This window comes from Bubalus kerabau, chromosome 8, assembly GCF_029407905.1.
Source record: "Bubalus kerabau isolate K-KA32 ecotype Philippines breed swamp buffalo chromosome 8, PCC_UOA_SB_1v2, whole genome shotgun sequence".
NCBI lineage: Eukaryota > Metazoa > Chordata > Mammalia > Artiodactyla > Bovidae > Bubalus > Bubalus kerabau.
In genome coordinates, this window is record NC_073631.1 from 23,387,789 (window position 1) to 23,413,422 (window position 25,634).

Below are 25,634 nucleotides of genomic sequence, written 5' to 3' on the forward strand. Positions count from 1 at the left end.
GACTAGAGTGGCCATATATATAAGGGTTCTGTTATAGCATGGGGGGGGTCAAAGAGGACCCTCCCTTGTGGGCCTAGGTTCTTGGTAAGGCCACAGAGAAGAATCTGAGGCCTTATCTGTGGCAAAAACAAGTTTATTAAGTAAGGAACAGAAATAACACCACAAGGGAGAGGTGGGCCAAGCCAAGAGAGGCACTGGCACAGGAATGATGAGGTATGGGAGTTTTCAAGACAGGGCTTTTACATATTCATTTAGGTGGGTATGGACTGACAGTTTTGATTGACAGTTGCAAGTTACATAACAACAGGCTCTGATATGCATGCCTTTCCCATAATTCAGTCTATTATAATCATATGTATGTGTAGAATATTTATGACAATTAAGGAACTCCTGACTGCCTGAAGTCACTTGAAGACATAGCTGTGTTTTAAGGGCACATGTGCTAGAGTTCAAGAAGTTTCTGTGATTAATTTGTAGCACATCTGTGAGCTCTCTTGGGCTGCACTAGGGTATGTCTGGGGTGGAGTTTAAAGACCAGCTTGAGTCTTTTTTGGCGAGGCCACCCCTTGTTACTCATGCCTATCTTCTGGTTTCTAATAATACACTTTCATACCATTTATCAAAAATTCTTACCAAAAAACTATTCAGAGAAGTTATACAAATTGTTGCAGCTATTTTACAGATAAGGGCATCAGACATTTTACAGGTAGAAAACAGAAACTTGGAAAATTGGAGTTACTTGTCCAGAATAGACCACAAGCAAACAACATACAGAGCTCTCAAATCCATAGACCTTTGGCCATAAATTCTATATCCATTCTATAATAAATCAGTCATCTTCACATTTTACATACATCTCAATGTACTTTCTTACAGTTTTATTGAAATAATTCATGTGTGTCTTGATTCTTATCATTCATTTATTCACCATAATTTATTGTAAGTGACCTAGGTGTCAGCACTCCTGCTGACCTCTGGCTCCTTTACCCGTGGAACCCAGGTCTCAGCTCTTGTTTAAGCCTCCTTTTCCAAAGAGTGAAGAGGCTTCAAGCCTATACATCAAATCAAAGATTTCTTAATAGTGTCACCCAGGATTCAAAAGAGAGGGCCTATATTGCACAATTCACAATAAATACCTCAGAAGTTCTCATTCATCCTTGTGTATCCTCAAGCACTTTGCAATTTTTCATCAAAGACTCTGCCTGGCACACTCTTCCTCCTTCCAGTTCCCTTTTGGAAGGCAAGTTCCTCTCTCTGTAGCAAAATCCCTCTTCCCAAAACCTTGAAGCTAGGCAGCACAGTCTTCTAGAGGCTTGGTTTGAACCCTGAAATAGCTTTGCTAACTCAAGCCATTCATAAAGAACAAAGAGAAGCTCTCTCTTCAAGGAATATTCTCACCAACAGAGGTTGAAGTGCTTCCTACATGTGAATGGGAATTATCTTCCTGTGGGAAGATAACCAAGAAGCTGAAGTTGAACGGTTCTATGAAGACCTACAAGACCTTTTAGAACTAACACCCGAAAAAGATGTCCTTTTCATTATAGGGGACTGGAATGCAAAAGTAAGAAGTCAAGAAACACCTTGAGCTACAGGCAAATTTGGCCTTGGAATACGGAATGAAGCAGGGCAAAGACTGATAGAGTTTTGCCAAGAAAATGCACTGGTCATAGCAAACACACTTTTCCAACAACACAAGAGAAGACTCTACACGTGGACATCACCAGATGGTCAACACCAAAATCAGATTGATTATATTCTTGACAGCCTAAGATGGAGCTCTATACAGTCAACAAAAACAAGACCAGGAGCTGACTGTGGCTCAGATCATGAACTCCTTATTGCCAAATTCAGACTGAAATTGAAGAAAGTAGGGAAAACCACTAGACCATTCAGGTATGACCTAAATCAAATCCCTTATGATTATATAGTGGAAGTGAGAAATAGATTTCAGGGGACTAGAGCTGATAGATAGAGTGCCTGATGAACTATGGACTGAGGTTCGTGACATTGTACAGGAGACAGGGATCAAGACCATCCCCATGGAAAAGAAATGCAAAAAAGCAAAATGGCTGTCTGGGGAGGCCTTACAAATAGCTGTGAAAAGAAGAGAAGCGAAAAGCAAAGGAGAAAAGGAAAGATATAAGCATCTGAATGCAGAGTTCCAAAGAATAGCAAGAAGAGATAAGAAAGCCTTCCTCAGCAATCAATGCAAAGAAATAGAGGAAAACAAAGAATGGGAAAGACTAGAGATCTCTTCAAGAAAATTAGAGATACTAAGGGAACATTTCATTTAAAGATGGGCTCGATAAAGGACAGAAATGGTATGGACCTAATGGAAGCAGAAGATATTAAGAAGAGGTGGCAAGAATACACAGAAGAACTGTACGAAAAAGATCTTCACAACTCAGATAATCACGATGGTGTGATCACTGACCTAGAGCCAGACATCCTGGAATGTGAAGTCAAGTGGGCCTTAGAAAGCATCACTACGAACAAAGCTAGTAGAGCTAATGGAATTCCAGTTGAGCTATTTCAAATACTGAAAGATGATGCTGTGAAAGTGCTGAACTCCATATGCCAGCAAACTTGGAAAACTGAGCAGTGGCCACAGGACTGGAAAAGGTCAGTTTTAATTCCAATCCCAAAGAAAGACAATGCCAAAGAATGCTCAAACTACCGCACAATTGCACTCATCTCACATGCTAGTAAAGTAATGCTCAAAATTCTCCAAGCCAGGCTTCAGCAATACGTGAACCGTGAACTTCCTGATGTTCAAGCTGGTGTTAGAAAAGGCAGAGGAATCAGAGATCAAATCGCCAACATCTGCTGGATCATCAAGAAAGCAAGAGAGTTCCAGAAAAACATCTATTACTGCTTCATTGACTATGCCAAAGCCTTTGACTGTGTGGATCACAATAAACGGTGGAAAATTCTGAAAAAGACAACAGACCACCTGACCTGCCTCTTGAGAAAGCTATATGCAGGTTAGGAAGCAACAGTTAGAACTGGACATGGAACAACAGACTGGTTCCAAATAGGAAAAGGAGTACGTCAAGGCTGTACATTGTCACTCTGCTTATTTAACTTATATGCAGAGTACATCATGAGAAACGCTGGGTTGGAAGAAACACAAGCTGGAATCAAGATTGCCAGGAGAAATATCAATAACCTCAGATATGCAGAGGACACCACCCTTATGGCAGAAAGTGAAGAAGAACTAAAGAGCCTCTTGATGAAAGTGAAAGTGGAGAGTGAAAAAGTTGGCTTAAAGATCAACATTCAGAGAACTAAGATCATGGCATCCAGTCCCATCAATTCAGTTCAGTTCAGTCACTCAGTCATGTCGGACTCTTTGCGACCCCATGAACCGCAGCACACCAGGCCTCCCTGTCCATCACCAAATCCCAGAGTTCAGCCAAACACATGTCGATTGAGTCGGTGATGCCATCCAACCATCTCATCCTCTGTTGTCCCCTTCTCCTCCCATCCTCAATCTTTCCTAGCAACAGGGGTTTTCAAATAAGTCAGCTCTTCACATCAGGTGGTCAAAGTATTGGTGTTTCAGCTTCAACATCAGTCCTACCAATGAATACCCAGGACTGATCTCCTTTAGGATGGACTGGTTGGATCTCCATGCAGTCCAAGGGACTCTCAAGAGTCTTATCCAACACCACAGTTCAAAAGCATCAATACTTCAGCACTCAGTTTTCATTATAGTTCAACTCTCACATCCATACATGACCACTGGAAAAACCATAGCCTTGACTAGATGAACCTTTGTGGACAAAGTAATGTCTCTGCTTTTTAATATGCTGTCTAGGTTGGTCATAACTTTTCTTCCAAGGAGTAAGTGTCTTTTGATTTCATGGCTGCAATCACCATCTGCAGTGATTTTGGAGCCCAGAAAAATAAAGTCTGACACTGTTTCCACTGTTTCCCCATCTATTTCCCATGAAGTGATGGGACCAGATGCCATAATCTTAGTTTTCTGAATGTTGAGTTTTAAGCCAACTTTTTCACTCTCCTCTTTCCCTTCCATCAAGAGGTACTTTAGTTCTTCTTCACTTTCTGCCATAGAGTGGTGTCATCTGCATATCTGAGGTTATTTATATTTCTCTTGGCAATCTTGATTCCAACTTGGGCTTCCTCCAGCCCAGCATTTCTCATGATGTACTCTGCATATAAGTTAAATAAGCAGAGTGACAATGTACAGCCTTGACGTACTCCTTTTCCTATTTGGAACCAGTCTGTTGTTCCATGTCCAGTTCTAACTATTGCTTCCTGACCTACATACAGATTTCTCAAAAGGCAGGTCAGGTGGTCTGGTATTCCCATCTCTTTGAGAATTTTCCACAGTTTATTGTGATCCACACAGTCAAAGGCTTTGTCATAGTCAATGAAGCAGAAATAGATGTTTTCCTGGAACTCTCTTGCTTTTTTGATGATCCATTTAATGTTGGCGATTTGATCTCTGATTCCTCTGCCTTTTCTAAAACCAGCTTGAACATCTGGAAGTTCACGGTTCACATATTGCTGAAGCCTGGGTTGGAGAATTTTAAGCATTACTTTACTAGCGTTTGAGATGTGTGCAATTGTGCGGTAATTTGAGGATTCTTTGGCATTGCCTTTCTTTGGGATTAGAATGAAAACTGACCATTTCCAGTCCTGTGGCCACTGCTGAGTTTTCCAAATTTGCTGGCATATTGAGTGCAGCACTTTCCCATCACTTCATGGCAAATAGATGGGAAAACAGTGGATACAGTGGCTGATTTTATTTTGGGGGGCTCCAAAATCACTGCAGATGGTGATTGCAGCAATGAAAATAAAAGACACTTATTCCTTGGAAGAAAAGTTATGATCAACCTAGACAGCATATTAAAAAGCAGAGACATTACTTTGTCAACAAAGGTCCATCTAGTCAAGGCTATTGTTTTTCCAATAGTCATGTATGGATGTGAGAGTTGGACTGTGAAGAAAGCTGAGTACTGAAGATTTGATGCTTTTGAACTGTGGTGTTGGATAAGACTCTTGAGAGTCCCTTGGACTGCAAGGAGATCCAACCAGTCCATCCTAAAGCAGATCAGTCCTGGGTGTTCATTGGAAGGACTGATGCTGAAGCTGAAACTCCAATACTTTGGCCACCTGATATGAAGAGCTGACTCATTTGAAAAGCCCCTGATGCTGGGAAAGATTGGGAGCAGGAGGAGAAGGGGACGACAGAGGATGAGATGGTTGGATGGCATCACCGACTCAATGGACATGAGTTTGGGTGAACTCCGGGGGTTGATGATGGACAGGGAGGCCTGGCGTGCTGCAGTTTATGGGGTCGCAAAGAGTTGGACATGACTGAGTGACACTGAACTGAACTGACACTACCATGAAAAATGTCTAACTGTAATATTTTTGATGCAAACTTTCTTTTTGAGGGTCAAGAAAGGAAATTTAAAGGGATTTAAATAAAGAGAAATTAATCTGTCTCCCTGAAGGCTGACTATGGTGACAGCATCAGGATGCAAGTTAGAAGGTCATAACAAAGAAGTTGTTGGATTACTTCTTCCCTCCTAAAGATTCTCCTTTTGGAGTTCTTCTTTGTAAATTCCTTAAGGGACAGAACCAAGTCTTATGAGTTTATATTATCTGGGCCCTCTTTATTTTTAAAAAATATATAAAATTAGGCATACAAAAGTGAGAAATATTTAGAAAGAGAAAAATCACAATCACAGTACTTTTATTAATAATTCCCTCACTTCTAAAATACATTTTCATGCATTTTTGGATGATAGTTTTTGAGTGCCTCCTCACATAAAGCAATATTATAGCACTTAAAACATAGAATAGGAAGATAATTCAATACTTTAGCATAGGTGACTGAAATGTTTTATCATTAATAATAATTTAGAAAAGTTTATTTCAGTTTCACTATTTACCACTAGTGCTAAAAGTTTTAGGGTTGCTGTTTCGTTTGTTTGTAGGCTGTAAAGCTAGGTCAAATTTTTAAGACTAGCTTTTGAGTATGTTTATTTTTAGACCAATTTTTCATCCATTTCTACACTTCTAGTGTTAGATGTTGTTGGGATGTTTATAAAGGTTCTGACTCAGGTGCTCATATCCTTGTGACATTATTTAACAGAGAAGAAGAAATCTGACTTCATATCGGATCTATTTCTTTAGCTCTAACCCTTGTGCTCGTTGCCTGTGCTTAGTCATGTTGGCTCTGCACCTCTCTAAAAGAATGTTGCTTATGACCTGAAATATGCATGGTAGCCCATTCTTAAGGCTCTGACCTTTAAAGGTATACCACTTTTCCATTCACAGAGAAAGTTGTGTAACAGTAAATAACAACTGTTTTGTTGGAGGTTTACAGCAAGACTGTAACCAAACCTACATGAACAGCTGCAAAAACAAAGGATTCTGGCACCAAGAAGTTTGCAACAACCAGCCACACCCCCTCCTCTGGTAGTATAAAGAAGCCTGAATTTTAACTGGGATGGGAAGATCCCCTGAAGTAGCACATGGAAACCCACTCCAGTATTCTTGCCTGGAGAATCCCCATGGACAGAGGTGCCTGGTGAGCCAAGTCCATGGGGTCTCAAAGAGTCAGACACGACTGAGCGATTAAGCTCACCACACAAGATGGTTCTTTGAGACACCAGTCCACCATCTTCTTGGTCTGCTGGCTTTCCAAATAAAGGTGCTATTCCTTGCCCCAAGGAATGTAGGAAGCAGTAGGAGTTTGGACTCCTGATAATGACACCAGCCGAATTGGTATGATGGATGGTAGGAAGCCATTCCTACACAGAGACAGCTAGCTCTTATGTAACTATTCATGTAAGAGACTGTGAACCACATAACTATACCATGTTAAACTTAATCTCAGTGCATCACCAACTCAACTTGTTTTTAGACATATCTCACAAATTGCTGTGTCACTCCAGTCCCACTTAAAATGAGGAAAGTACAAAGAAAACATTTTCACTTTCTTAACTTTCACAAAGAAAACAAAGTGAAGGGAGGCCAGTCTTAGTAAATTTCAGATAAAATATTTTGCTTTTGCAAAAGTTACCAAAAAAACTGTGTTCACACACATTGCTATGGTCCCTTACAAGGCCCTGGAAGTAAATAGCCAGTGATAATAAGAGGCCCTGAAACATTTGTTTCATTAGCTTTTGGTAATTCTACCTCTGCCTGGAAAGTTGTGTTTTATTTTTTCAAAAGCTGGTGACCTGAAATTTCTCCCTCACCCAAAGCTGTTAACTCTTCACAGACATTGAGCTGTGTGACACTAAGCATCTGAACAACTTAATGAACATTTGAGCAAGTAAAGAGATCTCTTCCTATACCAAACATTATTTAAGTATTTCAGCTTATTGGATTACTAAATTTAATAATGGATTTAAATTATAACATATTTACATTCAGTTCAGTTCAGTTCAGTCGCTCAGTCATGTCCAACTCTTTGCAACCCCACGAATCGCAGCAGGCCAGGCCTCCCTGTCCATCACCAACTCCCAGAGTTCACCCAAACTCATGTCCATCGAATCGGTGATGCCATCCAGCCATCTCATCCTCTGTCATCCCCTTCTCCTCCTGCTCCCAATCCCTCCCAGCATCAGGGTCTTTTCCAATGAGTAAACTCTTTGCATGAGGTGGCCAAAGTATTGGAGTTTCAGCTTTAGCATCAGCCCTTCCGATGAACACCCAGGACTGATCCGTATGTTTACATGGTATTTAACTTTTCCACATACATTTCCATAAAACACGATGGCTATTAACAAGATTCACTGTCAACAGTGAAAATCTGGATAATACATGTAAATATGGATTAGTAAAAAGACCCATCATCTCACTTATTTACATAGAACAAAACCTACATTTACCTACACTATGGTGATTTAATGTCAAAGCAGACACAGCAGGAACTACAACCCTTCCACCATGTAAATATGTATCATTCTGTATATACAGACTACCTTGATAACAAAATAAAGATTAGATAAATTGGATTTAAAACCATAGTACATGATTTTATCTTTGTAAATATGCCATTTAAACTATTTTAAGCATTATTTAATAGTCTCTTTTATTACTTCACAGATTTAGTTATTTTATTATATAACCTAGCCAATAATGTAAAAGTTAAAATAATATTCTTGTATTAGCTATGAAACAACAATACAATAATTAATCATAAAAATATATATATTTTGGTGATGAATTATGACCCAAAGATATGTAAGAAGATGTGTATTTTTGTCTTTCTATACATATCCTAAAAATTATTATAACTAGAACAATTTCCAAAACATATACATGAAACATGAAAATGAGATTTCTTATAAAGACACAAGAAGTATTCTGATTTTTAAATGCAGTTCATCCCAATAGATCAATAATGTGTCAGTTAATCAGAAAACAGTCAGGAATCCAAATTCACTGGGGGCACAATAAATCCACTGTGTCACAATGCTTGTTGAACATGATAAATATTCTGAATTTACATTATATGAAACCAAAAAGCTGTTTTTATAATCAAATAGTGGGCATCATTATGTCTAGATGATTTCCTATGGAAAAAATTGACTCAAAAATGTATTCCCTATAAGCCAATCTTGGTTTTAATTGCTAATGCCTTTTTAAGGTAAAAATTGTTTTTTTCAATACACCAGACAAAATGCTATAACCAAATCTCATTCAACTAAATTAATTAGTCTTAAAAACTTACTTGAAATTAAAGTTAAACTTGAAAATAAGTAAATGCACTCCTGATCAAAGGAAGTTTGAATTGATCCACCACTGCTTTGAGGGCTCCTCTGGTGGCTCAGTGGAATCTAAGAAATAAATAATGATTCCTTTATCTCCATGCCGTGTGGGTTAAAAACCAGTTGTTTTCAACGTCAGTTATTACAATCTTCCAATACATATATCTTTTTTCCTTTAGGATAAGGACCTTAATCTGGGTATGTAACTCACTAATCAACCTCAGATTCTGTGAAACTTCTAAGAAAGTGGTTTATAAAGTTCATTAGTTCTAAGAAAACAAAAGGTCTCAATACCTAATTGACATCACTGGCATCTGCAATGTAAGAAAGTGAAAAACTATAATCCAAGAAAAATTCTTGGAGCCCTGAGAGATCATGAGTGTCTGTATCCAACTGAATTTTCATATTAACTTTATGTATAACTATTATTTATTTCACTCAAGGTAGATTTCCATCTTCCTTCATTGCAAACCAATCATATATCACAGAAAATACTTAAATGAAGTATTCAAAAATTTTCACTTAGTATTTCTGAAAACTACTAAACTCTTAGGATACATATTTTTCTTTCAGTTCCAAATTATTGTGTAACAAGAACAGTAATTTCTGTTCAAAGTAAATAAAAAAGGATCCCAAACTGGTTTACTCATTTTGTTATACTTAACATAATAGGCTAATTGAAAAATAAGAAATGCTACTTTCTATTTATGTGTGGTATGTGTATCATTTGCTAAAGAAGAGCCTGTATACATATATAGTCTATATTCATATTTTCAACTTAACTTTTCATCACTCTGTTGCCTACTTCCCAAAAGTCATTAATTTTCTCTTCATTCTCTTTTCAGCACATTGTTGGTATTCACTGATATTTAACTTGTTAAAATGGACAGTTTGGAAATTACCAGGATATATAGGCAGGACTTAAGCTTTTATGGTAATATTTTTAGAGATTCACTTTAAAAGCAAAAAGCTTCTATGTTGCATTTTAATCTTCCTAATTAAAGAAGGTACTGCCTTCATTATGTATTGTTTTTTGTTTTGTTTTGCTTTGTTTGCTCTTCCTATGTGAATAAGACACCTTTTATATTTTCTTCCCTTATGGGGCTAACTTTGGCTTCCCAATAGTTTGACATAGAATCTAGAGTTGTAATATATATATCTAAATTCTTAAGAAAATAAACATATGTGTTTTATTGATATTTTCAGTAAAAATTCAATCAGAATAGCCAGAATTGAGAGTACAAGTAGACAAAATCCTTTGTATATGAAAGACAGAGTAGTCTGTTGGGTCTGGCAGGTTGTTATAAACTAGTAATATCATCTTTCTCAGAAGATTTTGCTCCATCAGACACTCATTTTCTGAGTTACTTTATTTGAGATAAATAATTAGAGCTTTAAAAAAAAGTTTTGACCACATTGTAAGTCATTTAAAAAAGTTTAAGTTTAAATGGTAATTTTGCCCTTCATAAAATATGTATGAACTTCATCCAAGAAAAAATACTATTAAAATTCAGATTTATTGGGAGAAAAAAATTTCCATTTTCCTTTTATCACATTGAATGATGTATGATCTTAATATTGTGAAATTATTTGAAGTCTGCTATATGAGAAGACTGATTAAAACCAATTGAAATAGCTTAGAGCATTTTATAATTTCTCTGTAACTTATTCATAAGTCCACTGCCTGGAATGAGTAGAAAATATTCAGATGGCTTAATTCAGTAAGTTCTTAATGTGAGATATTTCAAAAGACCAGCCTAAAAGTAATTCTTAATGTGAGATATTTCAAAAGACCAGCCTAAAAGTAGTTCTTATTAATAAAGTCCACAGAACAGTGAGACTATATTTGCAAATTTTAAAAAAACAGATTTTTGACATAAGCTTTTTGGTTTATGTAAGATGTTCAGTTCACTCAGTTTCTAGTGATGTATATGCAGATGACTTTGCTGCCCCACCTAACATTTTCATTTGATCTTTATTCTGACTAGCAACATGGTTTTCACCTAACAATGATAAACTGTTGATTTAATATAGGAATTTAATGAAATCTTTAGATAAGTAAGAAATAATTTTAAATACTAATTTGAAGGACCTTACCCAAGGGATCAACATTGCAAGGAAATAAAATGAATTCCATCTTTAAAAGTAATCTCCATTCTCTCATATTCACAAACAGTGAAATGTGCCTAAGGGAACTGGATGAAACAATTGCTTACTTCATCAGTCTATAACGATCTAGGTACACGTGGCCCTATAACCAAGAAGAGCCTAAACTCTTGGCAGAATATGTTACCATTCATAAGGCTCTCTCTCATACTTACCAGGAGATTTCCAGTGTACTCTGGGCTCCATTTGTAGAAGATGTATTAAAATATATCAAGGGAGATTAAAAAGTAAAATGCATAGTAGCTAAAGTGTTCCTATTAGAAATGCTTTTTAAAATGATGCAAGAAGTTATAAGTATATTATGACTTTAATTGCATATATATAATTAAGTTTGCCTTTCTCATTAGGAAAGTGTTTAAAGCATAAAGATGAAAGAAATTCCCTTTTACCTTAATTTAAAATAAAAAAGGCAATAGATATAAATAGCTGAGTCACAGAAAAGTGGAGAATGTATATATCTAGAAACATTCATATAAAAATGCAAATAAAAATTAAATGCCATTTTCTCTATCAAATTAGTACATTTTTATCAAATGTACTACCAAATGTAATTTTATCAAATTAGTACAAAAAATACATTTTTACATAAAAAGCTGGGAGATGTTTAGGAAACAGAAACTCTCATGTTATGCTGATGGGATGTAAACTGATATAATTTCTCTGGAAACCATATGGCAATATACATAACATGAACTTAAAAATGGTCATATACTTTGGTCCACTCTTACATCCCCATCTAAGGAGGTAATTAGAAATGAAATCAAATGCAAAGATGTTCTGGTTAGCATTACTTATATTATCAAAAGTTAGAAACAACTTAAGAATGGTTAATTATTATTTGAATGTACTATAAAATTTTGCCTATTGGAGGTTTGGAAGATCATTTTCCAATATAATGGGATGAAAATTAATCTACGGCATCAATGAGTTGTCAATTAATGCTGTATTATCACACAAAACCCTTCTTATAACAAATGCATAGTCAATGTTTATAGCAACTGCATTCTTTTCAAAAGAAAAACAGTATAAAAGTATTGAAAGCTGTGCAACTGTGATCCTAGACCTAGATTAATCATTCACCTATACAGTATTTAACAAAAGATATTTAATGATAATAGGACTTCCCTGGTGGATCAGCTAGTAAAGAATTCACCTGCAATGCGGGAGACACCTGGGTTTGATCCCTGGTTTGGAAAGATCCTCTGCAGAACGGAAAGGCCTCCCACTCCAGTATTCTGGCCTGGAGAATTCCATGGACTGTATAGTCCATGGGGTTGCAAAGAGTCAGACATAACTGAATGATTTTCACTTCACTTCACTTCACTTCATTTAACGATAATAGGGCTTCCATTTTTAGAACTATGCCCAGCCATCACTGAAGATTTTACTATTCATTCAAGATACTGCCAGCTAGAAAAGTGTCTAAGTGTTCACGTAATTTATGTCAAAATACTGAGAAAATTTATTCATGAATAATTTGTTTATGTCAGGGACCACTTGGGAGACAGAGAAAGGTAGAAGGGAATCTGATTTGGACTCTGGAAAGCAGTGGGACATGTTCATATCAGTTCACATGATAATACATGTTGAACTGCATAAAGAATATCACAGGTTTCGATGCTTATTTCTCAAGCTAAATGTGATGTCAATCTTAATCCAAAATGTGCTGCTGCTGCTAAATCACTTCAGTCATGTCCGACTCTGTATGACCCCATAGACGGCAGCCAATAGGCCCCCCGGTCCCCGGGATTCTCCAGGGAAGAACACTGGAGTGGGTTGCCATTTCCTTCTCCAATGCATGAAAGTGCAAAGTGAAAGTGAAAGTGAAGTCGTGTCTGACTTTTAGCGACCCCATGGACTGCAGCCTACCAGGCTCCTCCGTCCATGGGATTTCCCAGGCAAAGTACTGGAGTGGGGTGCCATTGCCTTCTCTGCCAAAATGTGCAACTACAGGGATGATACTTTAGATGCCAGTTCAGCTCAGTTCAGTCGCTCAGTCGTGTCTGACTCTTTGCGACTCCATGAATTGCAGCATGCCAGGCCTTCCTGTCCATCACCAACTCCCAGAGTTCACCCAAACTCATGTCCATCAAGTTGGTGATGCCATCCAGCCATCTCATCCTCTTCTCCTGTCATCCCCTTCTCCTCCTGCCCCCAGTCCCTCCCAGCATCAGAGTCTTTTCCAATGAGTCAACTCTTCACATGAGGTGGCCAGAGTATTGGAGTTTCAGCTTTAGCATCAGTCCTTCCAAAGAACATCCAGGACTCATCTCCTTCAGAATGGACTAGTTGGATCTCCTTGCAGTCCAAGGGACTCTCAAGAGTCTTTTGCCACACCACAGTTCAAAAGCATCAATTCTTCAGTGCTCAGCCTTCTTCACAGTCCAACTCTCAATTCCATACATGACCACTGGAAAAACCATAGCCTTGACTAGACAGACCTTTGTTGGCAAAGTAATGTCTCTGCTTTTGAATATGCTATCTAGGTTGGTCATAACTTTCCTTCCGAGGAGTAAGCATCTTTTAATTTCATGGCTGCAATCACCATCTGCAGTGATTTTGGAGCCCCCAAAAATAAAGTCTGACACTGTTTCCACTGTTTCCCCATTTATTTCCCATGAAGTGACGGGACTGGATGCCATGATCTTTGTTTTCTGAATGTTGAGCTTTAAGCTAACTTTTTCACTCTCCTCTTTCACTTTCATCAAGAGGCTTTTGAGTTCCTCTTCACTTTCTGCCATAAGGATGGTGTCATCTGCGTATCTGAGATTATTGATATTTCTCCTGGCAATCTTGATTCCAGCTTGTGCTTCTTCCAGCCCAGCGTTTCTCATGATGTACTCTGCATATAAGTTAAATAAGCAGGGTGACAATATACAGCCTTGATGTACTCCTTTTCCTATTTGGAACCAGTCTGTTGTTCCATGTCCAGTTCTAACTGTTGCTTCCTGACCTGCATATAGGTTTCTCAAGAGGCTAGTCAGGTGGTCTGATATTCCCATCTCTTTCAGAATTTTCCACAGTTTATTGTGATCCACACAGTCAAAGGCTTTGGCATAGTCAGTAAAGCAGAATTAGATGTTTTTCTGGAACTCTCTTGCTTTTTCCATGATCCAGCGGATGTTGGCCATTTGATCCTTGGTTCTTCTGCCTTTCTAAAACCAGCTTGACACATGTCTGGTTCCTCTGCCTTTCTAAAACCAGCTTAACACATGTATACCTGTGGCGGATTCATTTTGATATTTGGCAAAACTAATACAGTTATGTAAAGTTTAAAAATAAAATAAAATTAAAAAAATAAATAAATAAAATAAAATAGAAAAAGCATAAAAAAAAAAATAAAAAAAAATAAATAAAACCAGCTTGAACATCTGGAAGTTCACAGTTCACATATTGCTGAAGCCTGGCTTGGAGAATTTTGAGCATTACTTTACTAGCGTGTGAGATGAATGCAATTGTGTGGTAGTTTGAGCATTCTCTGGCATTACCTTTCTTTGGGATTGGAATGAAAACTGACCTTTTCCAGTCCTGAGTCACTGCTGAGTTTTCCAAATTTGCTGTCATATTGAGTGCAGCACTTTCACAGCATCATCTTTCAGGATTTGAAATAGCTCAACTGGAATTCCATCACCTCCACCAGCTTTGTTCGTAGTGATGCTATACTAGCTTGATATTTCAGATTCAGAAGAAATAATGTCTCCTAGAAGTGTTGGCATTTATATATGTGAATATCTTTTGGGGTAAAGCTCAATTTACACATACTGCTTAATACATAATCTATTTTTTTCTTTTAGTTGGCACAAAAGGCCCACATGATTATATCCATATGTAAATCAAGGAAGGTTTGTGCCACCTTTTTTATCCACTGTAGATGGACTTCTTCATGTGACCTTCTGAAAGGCTCATATATTGCCACTTCAATTCATCAAGAGCTCTGAAATGTCAGTATCACCAAAATTGAACACAGAGCTTCTTATTTTCTACAAATGTTGTCTCCAGGTAACATCAGCTATATCTCAGACAAGGAAAAATACTGTTTGATTAAGCTTTTGATATCTCTCTTAAACAAAGGTCATTAAAAAAAAAAAAACAAAGACAGAAATTGATCTTGGATCATGGATAGCCCAAACTAACATACTGAAGCTAAAGAAGATAAATGATGGTTTTGGAGTTTTAACTGAATAATGATTGGTTTCTAGTTGCTATAAATCTTTCCTTTTAAGAATTTATCCTTGAGAAGATCAGGAAAATAGTAACAAATATGTCAGTCTCCAACAAATTGCTATTGCTTTTCTTTTTGAGTCCAGAGCACCTCCAGAAATATAATGGTATAGCAGGGTCTCATGTTGGAATAGAATCACTTCATATATGAAATAGATATTGGAAAAATGAATATTAAAAACACACTCAGAGAAAGCACAGATCACTGTCAAAATATCTAAACACTTTATGTTTATTTAAATTTATTGAAACAATCTGGTCTTCAAAATGGGCTAAATAATATCAACTTTGCATGATTTATTTTTATTTTTTATTGTATGTGTTCTGAACTATGATTTGGAATTGTATTCTTTTTGTATTTCAGAATATGAAATCTCTCAACAATGTAGAAAATGTGACTAATGTGCCTGGAATGTATCCATTTGTGTATATGGAAATCAAAGTACATTTCTACCTTGATCATGGATTGTCTGGTTAAATTTAGGTAAGTTATCTAATATCTCAAGATGTAGTTTCCTATCTCTATTTTCAAAAGAGGTAATTCTAACTTTTAAAATTATCAGAAAAATTTAAAAATTAAATGAGCTTTTTGCACTCAATATTTTGGTAGAAAATGTATTATTTAATTTATACACCTCTTACTTGCTCATAAATTATTTTATAACATCTCAACTTTGGAGAGTACACTTATTTTTATTACAATATTTTCTGCTGTCAGCTACTTTTCCTGGTTACATGTGTGTTACTAAGGAATGTTATACATCTGAAGGTGGGCTAGAGTGCATTTCAGGATGGAGATATAATAAAATGCTTGTGTCTTACTTTTAACAGTACACCATTCTAATTACTTCTCTCTGAATTTTGCACTAAGCCTTTCTTCTTTGGTCTGCTTCTATTATGTTATTTAAGATTTACTCAGTTTCAATGAAAAAAATTAAAATGTCCCTATCCCAAATTTACATCTATTCTATTTCTTAGATATATATATATACATCATATTCAACCAGTTTATAGCAATTATTTACATTTTGCACCTTTATGCAATTTTCAAAAGTATTGCATTATTAATTTCCTGTTGGTTTAAACTGTCTCATGGCAGAGTGAAAGTTGAATGTTAGTCATGTGATAAGGAGATAGAGAAATCCTTAACTACACAGTCTCTTTGAGAAACTGAGCTCTTCTCTACCTCCTCATTCACTGATTCTCTGAAATACAAATTATAATTTGCACATAGAAAGACCATCAAAGTAGAATTACAATAAACATTATGACTAGGCTAGGGTGGGGTAAGTTGAGAAGAATTAGCTCAAAAACTGGATATTAATCCAATATATTAATCAGTGAATCATTAAATCCTATTCTCTATCTGTCCTACATGGGACATTGCTCATGCAGAGGCAGCTCAATTAATTCAGGGTTCTGCAAGAAACTTTCCAACATTGGGCAGAAAATGTTGACAAAATCAAAATTGTAGATAATTCATTTTTTCCCCATACACTCATTTTGCCTTTGAGAAACGGTAAGTTCAGAAAATTGAAACTGCCTACACTAGTTCTGTCAGTTTTTACTCATTTGAACCTTAAATAAGTTACTTAATTTTTAGGATTCCAAAATATCCTTCCCTATAAAATGTGGATTTTTGTGATGGTATCTGATTCCTTTCTTCTTCCAATAAGGTTTTTCTGAATCCTAAGGAATTCTCTACCATTCCAGAACTGAGTTGTGTCTCATCTTCCATAGAAAAATTCAGTAACGATATTTATTGAGCGCTTACTACTAGATTGTATTTGCTGTTTGCTGCCTTAGTCCCATGACATCCAGATGCAGTCAGATATGTTAATACTCCAGGGTCTCTGTGGCTTTATCATTCCACTGGTGTGATCTTCAACGAATGGATTTTATTAAGTCTTCCCTACCAATGTATATGAGGAAGGAAAGGACTATGGCTGTTAAACTGTGATTCTCCAGGTGATTTAACATATATTTTCTGATTATTTTGGTCAAGCAAAGTATTCCAATCTGAATATGATGTAAAGTTTTGGTCAATAATATGGGCTCTGAACAGAAGCCAACCACCTGTATTCACATCCTTATTTACCCTCTCCTGAAGTTTCAAAACTGAGACTTCACTGTGTTCATCAAACAATTCCATAGTTTCTCAGTAAGAATTAAATGAGAGTAAGTATTCCCCAATGGCTCAGCAGGTAAAGAATATGCCTGCAATGCAGGAGATGCAGAAGATGCAGGTTCGATCCCTGGGTCAGGAAGACCCCTGGAGGTGGAAATGGCAATCCACTCCAGTCTTCTTGCCTGAAAATTCCTATGGACAGTGGAGGCTAGTGGGCTACAGTCCAAAGGGTCACAGAGTCGAACATGACTGAGCATGCATGCACACATGTAGAATAATGCCTAGAATATATTTTAAAAATAAAATAAATGTTTGTCAGTCTTATGGCAAGTTAAATATTATTGTCAGATCTGAATACAATTAGCAAATTTCCTTAATTTCTATTATTTAAATTTGAAGTCTCTTTTTTTTTTTTTTCCCAGAAACTAACCTCCTGAATGCAATATAACACATATGGAGAAATTTTTTGGTGGCTTGGATTATTAGCCTGATGCTCACCCAATTTGGATTCTTCTTCACTCACCTGATACTTAATATTATTCTGGAAACTCGGGGAAGGAATTCAGAAACTAAATTTAAAAATTTGTCTTCAAAATAAAAATCCACATAGACAACCCATTAGACTAGTAAAATCAATCCAACATAAAATAGAAACTACATTGAACATTGAAAGACATGAAGACATATTTCATAGACTCTAAAATATTGCTTCTCCAGTGAGTCGAGTTTGGTCTCAGCAAGGAAACAGTGCCCAGATGCTGCTAATGAGAAAACAAGGCGTCAATGTTCTTGCTATAGAAATTCAGACATCTGTACAGCTACAGCCAATGAGAACCAAATAAACTGATCTCTGTGCATGGGAAACACCTAGAGGTAATAACGGTATTTAAAGTTTATCCTAATTTTAGAAGCTATTTATGAACATCATCTTAGAATCAAGTGACTCTTACCATGTTGTTCAAAGCAAAAGCAGAGCAAGCAAACAAACAAAAATCTCATGAAAGTACACTAGTTTGCAAGGTTCGTGTGAGCATTTAGAAGCATATGTATTTACTGGGAGGTGACTAAACTGAAATTCTCCTAATGAATCATAAATATCCAATGTCTCTTGGTAGATACTGTTATTTCTCTTTTCAAAGAAATCTATTTTTTTAGTAAAACTATCAAATATTGTTTAATTTGAAAAATTATCTTTCTCCATTTAACCACTGCCCTTCCAAGATCTATAAACAAGCCTATAAATTACTAATTTCAACACTGTCCCACTTGCCGTGAACTTTTCCCAGATCTAAGAAAGCTCTTCTCTAAAATTCTCCTTCCAAAACAGGGTTCAATAAGGGCACATGCAAAACAATTCACATATGACAGGAAAATCACGAATGCAAATACAAGCCAGCAAAAGGGTAGTTGAATGCCAATTACACTTTTAGAATAGTTCTTAGAATATCCAAGCTTTGTATTCAATTAAGTAATGCAGTATTTAGAGAGGCAAATTAGAGCTGTAATCCAGGATTTCAAAATGAAATAAATTCTTTAACAAATTCATATAACCCACAAATCAGACTGCCAGATATACCTGTGAAAATATGACAAAACCAAGGTTGTTTAAAACTAACTCAGCAAAAAATTTTAAAGCAGTTGGGCACTCAATAAGAATAGATTCCAGATTACAAATTACATCTTTATCTATTAAGTGTGATTCGAAAAACCTACCCATAAAATGTTCTTTGTGATTTTATATTATCTTAAGATGTTATGTCTCTGTGGCAGATGTACATTCTGAGGTAGCAAACAAGAGTTTATATATATTGGCCCATATTTTACTACCCTAGTTTGCTGTGGAAATTGAGAGAAATAACCACAGAAAAGGGATAACAGGGAATGAAGAAGATAGTATGATTGTTGTCTCCCCAAATACCAGTTATTGTTGTGAAGATATCTGAAATATAAAAGATCCCCATTGCTGCACTAGAATAGAATACATTTTGGCCATGTTCATATACCGTTTCCATAATGCCTTGCAACAATATTCTCAAAGGACAATGAACATCTATTATAATGAAAAAAAAAAATTACCCCAATAGTCACATTTTTAGTTAACATTACTTAAGTTGTCATATAAGTATCATCTGACTGATTAGGTACATGCCAAATTATTGTACATCACTTAATTCAACAAGTTCATTCAGTGAAATACAATCATAACAAAATATTAATTAAAAAAACTTATTGTTAATGGAAGGCTACGATTGCTTGACTTTTTATTTTGACTAAGACCAGATTCCTTTGAGTTCTATAGTATTTGAAAACTCAGTTATCAGAAACTTTTAAATGCAGTCACTCAGTAGTCTCAGGTGACTTAGGACATCAGTTATGAAATGTACAAATCCTGTTTCTTCTTCATCCCAGAATCATCATTCTGGTCTAGAGTTTGGAATTGAGAAGAAGCTTCTTCACCTGTACCTAGAATTGGGAATAGACCCTAGAGGTCATGTCTGCATGCATGCTCCATCATATCTGACTCTATCCAGGGATTATAACCCCACCAGGCTCCTCTGTCCATGGGTTTTCCCAGGCAAGAATACTGGTGGGTTGCCATTTCCTATTCCAGGGGATCTTCCTGACCCAGGGATCGAACTTGCATCTCCTGAATTAGCAGGTGGACTCTTTACCACTGCGCCATCCCCAGGCAAGGCAAATACTATTCACTGGACAGTCATGGTTTATAGACAAGAAAGATTGCAAATTCAGACACTAAAGGGAAACTGATGTATTGGTCACAAAACCAGCCTTTTAGAAGAGATAAAGATGGGATACATCTTACTACATTTTGGATATCTGTGGTGTATAGAAGATGTGTGGGGAGGCCACCTGAAAGTGTCTGGAGAATGACACACAGGTGGCTCTGAAGGTGCATTTATGGGCTAGCAAAACCATGAATAATGTGTACAGTGGGTGGCAAATCCAGTACTATGCTTTTTTTATTTTCTATACTCTTATAATCTTATTTCTTATTGAAAGCATTTATAACTGCCTTATTAAAAATGTTAACAGAATCAGGTTTTTATTTTTTTGCTGAGGTAAATACAATAAGAAGACATTTGATGCTTTTGAACTGTGGTGTTGGAGAAGACTCTTGAGAGTCCCTTGGACTGCAAGGAGATCCAACTAGTCCATCATAAAGGAGATCAGTCCTGGGTGTTCATTGGAGGGACTGATGTTGAAGCTGAAACTCCAATACTTTGGCCACCTGATGCAAAGAGCTGATTCATTTGAAAAGACCCCGATGCTGGGAAAGATTGAGAGCAGGAGGAGAAGGGGACAACACAGGATGAGATGGATGGATGGCATCACGGACTCGATGGACATGGGTTTGGGTGAACTCTGGGAGTTGGTGACGGACAGGGAGGCCTGGCGTGCTGCAGTTCATGGGGTCGCAAAGAGTCGGACATGACTGAGCGACTGAACTGAACTGAACTTAATAGTATTGATAAATAGTTACTGTATGTTGAGTACTTAGTATGACCTAGCCACTGAACTAAACAGTTTGAGCCCCATAACCAAACAGTTATGAAGTAATACTGATTTGGGCCTCCCTAGTAGCTCAGACGTAGTCTGAAAATGTAGAGACTACATTGTGGAGTCTACAAAATGGAGACTACATCTTTCATGCATTGGAGAAGGAAATGGCAACCCACTCCAGTGTTCTTGCCTGGAGAATCCCAGGGACGGGGGAGCCTGGTGGGCTGCCGTCTATGGGGTCGCACAGAGTTGGACACGACTGAAGCGACTTAGCAGCAGCAGCAGCAGCAGTAGCTCAGACAGTAAAGAATCCACTTGCAATGCAGGAGACCTGGGTTAGATCCCTGGATTGGGAAGATCCGCTGCAGGTAGGCATGGCAACCCACTCCAGTGTCTTGCCTGAAGCATCCCCATGGACAGAGGAGCCTGGTGGGCTACAGTCCATGGGATCACAGAGAGTCAGACATGACTAAGCACAGCACAGTTCAGTTCAGTTTGGTCTCAGTCTTGTCTGACTCTCTGCAACCCCATGAACTGCAGCATGCCAGGCCTCCCTTTCTATCACTAACTCCTGGAACTTGCTCAAACTCATGTACATCAAGCCAGTGATGCCATCCAGCCATCTCATCCTCTGTTGTCCTCTCCTCCTGCCTTCAATCTTTCCTAGCATCAGGGTCTTTTCCATTGAGTTGGCTCCTCGCATTAGGTGGGCTTCAGCATGAGTCTTTCCAATGAATATTCAGGACTGATTTCCTTTAGTATTAACTGGGTTGATCTCCTTGCAGTCCTAGGGACTCTCAAGAGTCTTCTCCAACACCACAGTTCAAAAGCATCAATTCTTTGGTGCTGTTTTCTTTATGGTACAACTCTCACATTCATATATGACTACTGGAAAAACCACAGCTTTAACTAGGTAAACTTTTGTTGGCAACGTAATGTCTCTGCTTTTTAATATGCTATCTACTTTGGTCATAGCTTTTCTTCTAAGAAGCAAACACTCTTAATTTCATGGCTGTAGTCACCATCTGCAGTGATTTTGGAACCCAAGAAAATAAGGTCTGTCACTGTTTCCATTGTTTCCCCATCTATTTGCCATGAAGTGATGGGACCGGATGCCATGATCTTCATTTTTTGAATGTTGAGTTTTAAGCCAGTTTTTTAATCCTCCTCTTTAACTTTCTTCAAGAGGCCTTTTAGTTCCTCTTTGCTTTCTGCCATAAGGGTGGTGTCATCTGAGTATCTGAGGTTATTGATATTTCTTCTGGCAATCTTGATTCCAGCTTGTGCTTCATCTAGTCCAGGATTTATCATGATATACTCTGTATGTAAGTTAAATAAAGCAGGGTGACAATAGACAGCCTTGACATACTCCTTTCCCAATTTTCCCAGTCTGTTGTTCCATGTCTAACTGTTTCATGTCCATGTTCCAGTTCTAACTAAGAACTATGAACAGAGGTTTATGACATTGTACAGGAGACAGTGATCAAGACCATCCCCAAGAAAAAGAAATGCAAAAAGGCAAAATGGTTGTCTGAGGCAGCCTTACAAATAGCTGAGAAAAGAAGAGAAGCTAAAGGCAAAGGAAAAAAGGAAAGATAAACCTAGCTGAATGTAGAGTTCCAAAGAATAGCAAGGAGAAATAAGAAAGCCTTCCTCAGCAATCAATGCAAAGAAATAGAGGAAAACAATAGAATGGGAAAGACTAGAGATCTCTTCAAGAAAATTAGAGATACCAAGGGAACATTTCATTGACAGATGGGCACAATAAAGGACAGAAACAGTATGGACCTAACAGAAGCAAAAGCACAGCCCAGTGATGATTTATTTACATTTTACATGTGCTGTAACTAAAGTTCAACAAGGTTATGTGACATCTCTTTGTAAAAAGGGAGAAAAATCATTTTAACATGTATGCAATTACACTCTCTGCTGTTGGCTTTAAGTTTCTGTACCATCTATCTTTTGTAATGATGATCTTCAGCATGAGCACATAAGCATGTGAATAAATTACACACTACCTTTATCACTGGGGTTTGCTGACCCTTAGGTCAGAGTTTTACCAAGAAGACTGAAAATATGAGAAATCATTTAGGGTAATGAAGGATTCTTATACAAAGTTAAGTCCCAGGAAATAATGTTCAATTCTGGAGAAAAAATTAATTGCCTTTTGGAGGGCTGGGGTTGGGTGGGGGAGAGTCAGGAAGAATTCATTTAAAGTGTCTTAGAACAAGTATTAACAGAGAAAAAGAGTACTGAAGAAAGAGCCACATCTAAGAGTGGATACTTGTGCCAATAATAAGAAATTGTTGTCTGTCCCAAGAATGTGGCATTTGGAAAAAATGAAAACAGTAGTAACCTAAATAAAACATTTATAATCAGATTTTTTAATATAATTGAGTAATTGTGAGAACTGAATAATGTCAACATGACAGTTTTTGTCAGGATGTAATTGGAATACTTTACCATCATTCAAATCTTTGGATTTACATTCCCACCGTTTTGAATAAAGGGCATCAGATTTAACAAGTACTCCCTCTGATTCTCTTCCTTAAGGAAGAAGTCTAGTGTAGACTCTAGATTCACTCTGCTTATGACCCAGGAGTTGGCAGAGGGTCACATTTCTCAATGCTGTATGCTTCTATCTGCAAGATCATCTGGAGGAGGTGTGGAACAGTGTCCACAAGGAAAAGCTAAGATTTGTGGTAGGAAACATGATCTCTTTGTCAGGTATTCCTCATGTTATCATCATGTCAGCAGAATTTATCACAGGGGTTACAGTAAATGGATTTCTTATAATCATCAACTGTAATGAATTGGTCAAAAGCAGAAAGCTAACACCAATGCAACTCCTGTTCGTATGTATAGGGATATCTAGATTTGGTCTACAGACGGTGTTAATGGTACAAGGTTTTTTCTCAGTGTTCTTTCCACTCTTTTATAGCACAAAAATTTATGGTACACCAATGCTGTTTTTTTGGATGTTTTTCAGCTCTGTCAGTCTCTGGTTTGCCACCTGTCTCTCTCTATTTTACTGCCTCAAGGTTACAGGCTTTACCCAGTCCTGTTTTCTTTGGCTGAAAGTCAGGATCTCAAAGTTAATGCCTTGGATGCTTCTGGGAAGCCTGCTGACCTCTGTGAGCATTGCAGCTCTGTGTGTCGAGGTGGATTACCCTAAAATTGTGGATATTGATGTCCTCAGGAATGCCACAGCTAAGAGGACTAAACTCAACACAAAGCAAATTAATGAAGTTCTTCTCGTCAACTTGGCATTAATATTTCCTCTGACCATATTTATAATATGCACTGTTATATTATTCATTTCTCTCTACAAGCACACTCATCGGATGCAAAATGGACCTCTTGGTTTTAGAAACACCAGGACTGAAGCCCATATTAATGCATTAAGAACAGTGATAACATTCTTTTGCTTCTTTATTTCTTACTTTGGTGCCTTCATGGCAAATATGACATTCAGTATTCCTTATGGAAGTCATTGCTTCTTTGTGGTGAAGGATATTATGGCAGCATATCCCTCTGGTCACTCGGTTATAATGATCTGGAGTAATTCTAAGTTCCAGCAACCAATCAGGAGACTTCTCTGCCTAAGAAGGAGTCAATGAAGAGGAGGATCAATGTAAAATATTTTGTACTTCCTTATCATGGATTCAATGGACTTGTGTTTTATTTTTGTTTACTTACATGTTTTGTGTGATCTCTCTCTCTCTCCACTGAAAGCACTGATTTTAATGTTGGATGGATGTCTCTTTTTCCAGGACCTGTGTACTTAAAAAATATTATGACAGTAACATATAAATAACTAGTGTATACTTGCATTGGAATACCAGTTATGTTAGAAAAAAAAAAAAACAAAGATTTCATTTCACTGACCAAAGTAATTCTGTTACCTGTCTTCTGGTTTAGATAATCAACATCACATTGATTTAGTCTAAGACTTGGAACAATATAATAATTTGGTTATTTGATTGCACATAGCTATTTTGCAAAGAGTATAACTTATAATAATTATGCTAATTATAGTAGTAATTTAGTATAATTATTTAAAATGCAAATTATATGTTGAAAGTGTATGTATGTAGGTCAATGTACTTAGATACACAGGTTAATGTCATATTTTGCTAGATATACAGATTAAAGTCTTATTTTGCTAGATATACTTTTGAATTTAGTTACTAGCTCAGGTTGGTAAATGGTAAGGTCAAACAGAGCTGGCATATAGATACACAATGCAACTGAAGAAATAGTTTTTACAAGTTAAATAAACATTTTTTAATCCCTTGAGGTGTGAAAGTCATGCCCAAATTGGTTGTGAGGGAGGTTGCTGACAAAGAAGTTCTAGCACAATATCATTCAACTAGTGTTTTAATTTCCCTCCAACTGGGAATCTTGTCTAAGGTATGGCTGTTGCAAATGACTTGAAGATCTAAGGTAACAGCTTTGAAATCTATTGCTAGATTTTAATTGATTCTCCTCTTTTAAAATCGTAAATTCTGTTGCTTTGGGGAAGAAAATATTTTTTGTAATATCTTACATCTCAGAATACCTGTTCAAATCTGTGACATCCTCATTGGCTTTTAAATAAACAAAAAAGTCTAGGTAGTCATTTTAATTGTAAATAAATTGTAATTTAAATGGACTAAAAGTTGCCAGGGTAAGGGAAAAAAACTAGATATGTGTGTGGGTATATGCATATGTATGTATGAAGTCTTTTTTTACTTTACAAAATATTTCCACACACAATTGCTTATTTCATTCTCAGAACATTTTGTAAAGTAGGCAGTAGAATAATCTCAATTTTACAGTTGAGAAACTAAGGTTTG

The 25,634-nt window shown here is 36.9% G+C and overlaps 1 protein-coding gene across 4 annotated transcripts in view; it reads left to right on the forward strand.

The window, feature by feature from the left end:
• LOC129658961 (taste receptor type 2 member 1-like) overlaps nucleotides 1-24,755 on the forward strand; it is a 175,813-nt gene extending 151,058 nt beyond the window's left edge. For 2 of the 4 annotated variants that reach the window (XM_055589871.1, XM_055589873.1), the window contains 3 exons: nucleotides 14,720-14,924; nucleotides 15,511-15,630; nucleotides 23,786-24,755. In XM_055589871.1, coding sequence (XP_055445846.1) covers nucleotides 15,548-15,630; nucleotides 23,786-24,416 — 714 coding nt within the window. In that variant the 5' untranslated portion in view covers nucleotides 14,720-14,924; nucleotides 15,511-15,547 and the 3' untranslated portion in view covers nucleotides 24,417-24,755. The remainder of the gene's footprint in view (nucleotides 1-14,719; nucleotides 14,925-15,510; nucleotides 15,631-23,785) is intronic. The other 2 variants (XM_055589872.1, XM_055589874.1) reach the window with 1 other exon arrangement.
• The last annotated feature ends 879 nt before the right edge of the window (nucleotides 24,756-25,634 follow it).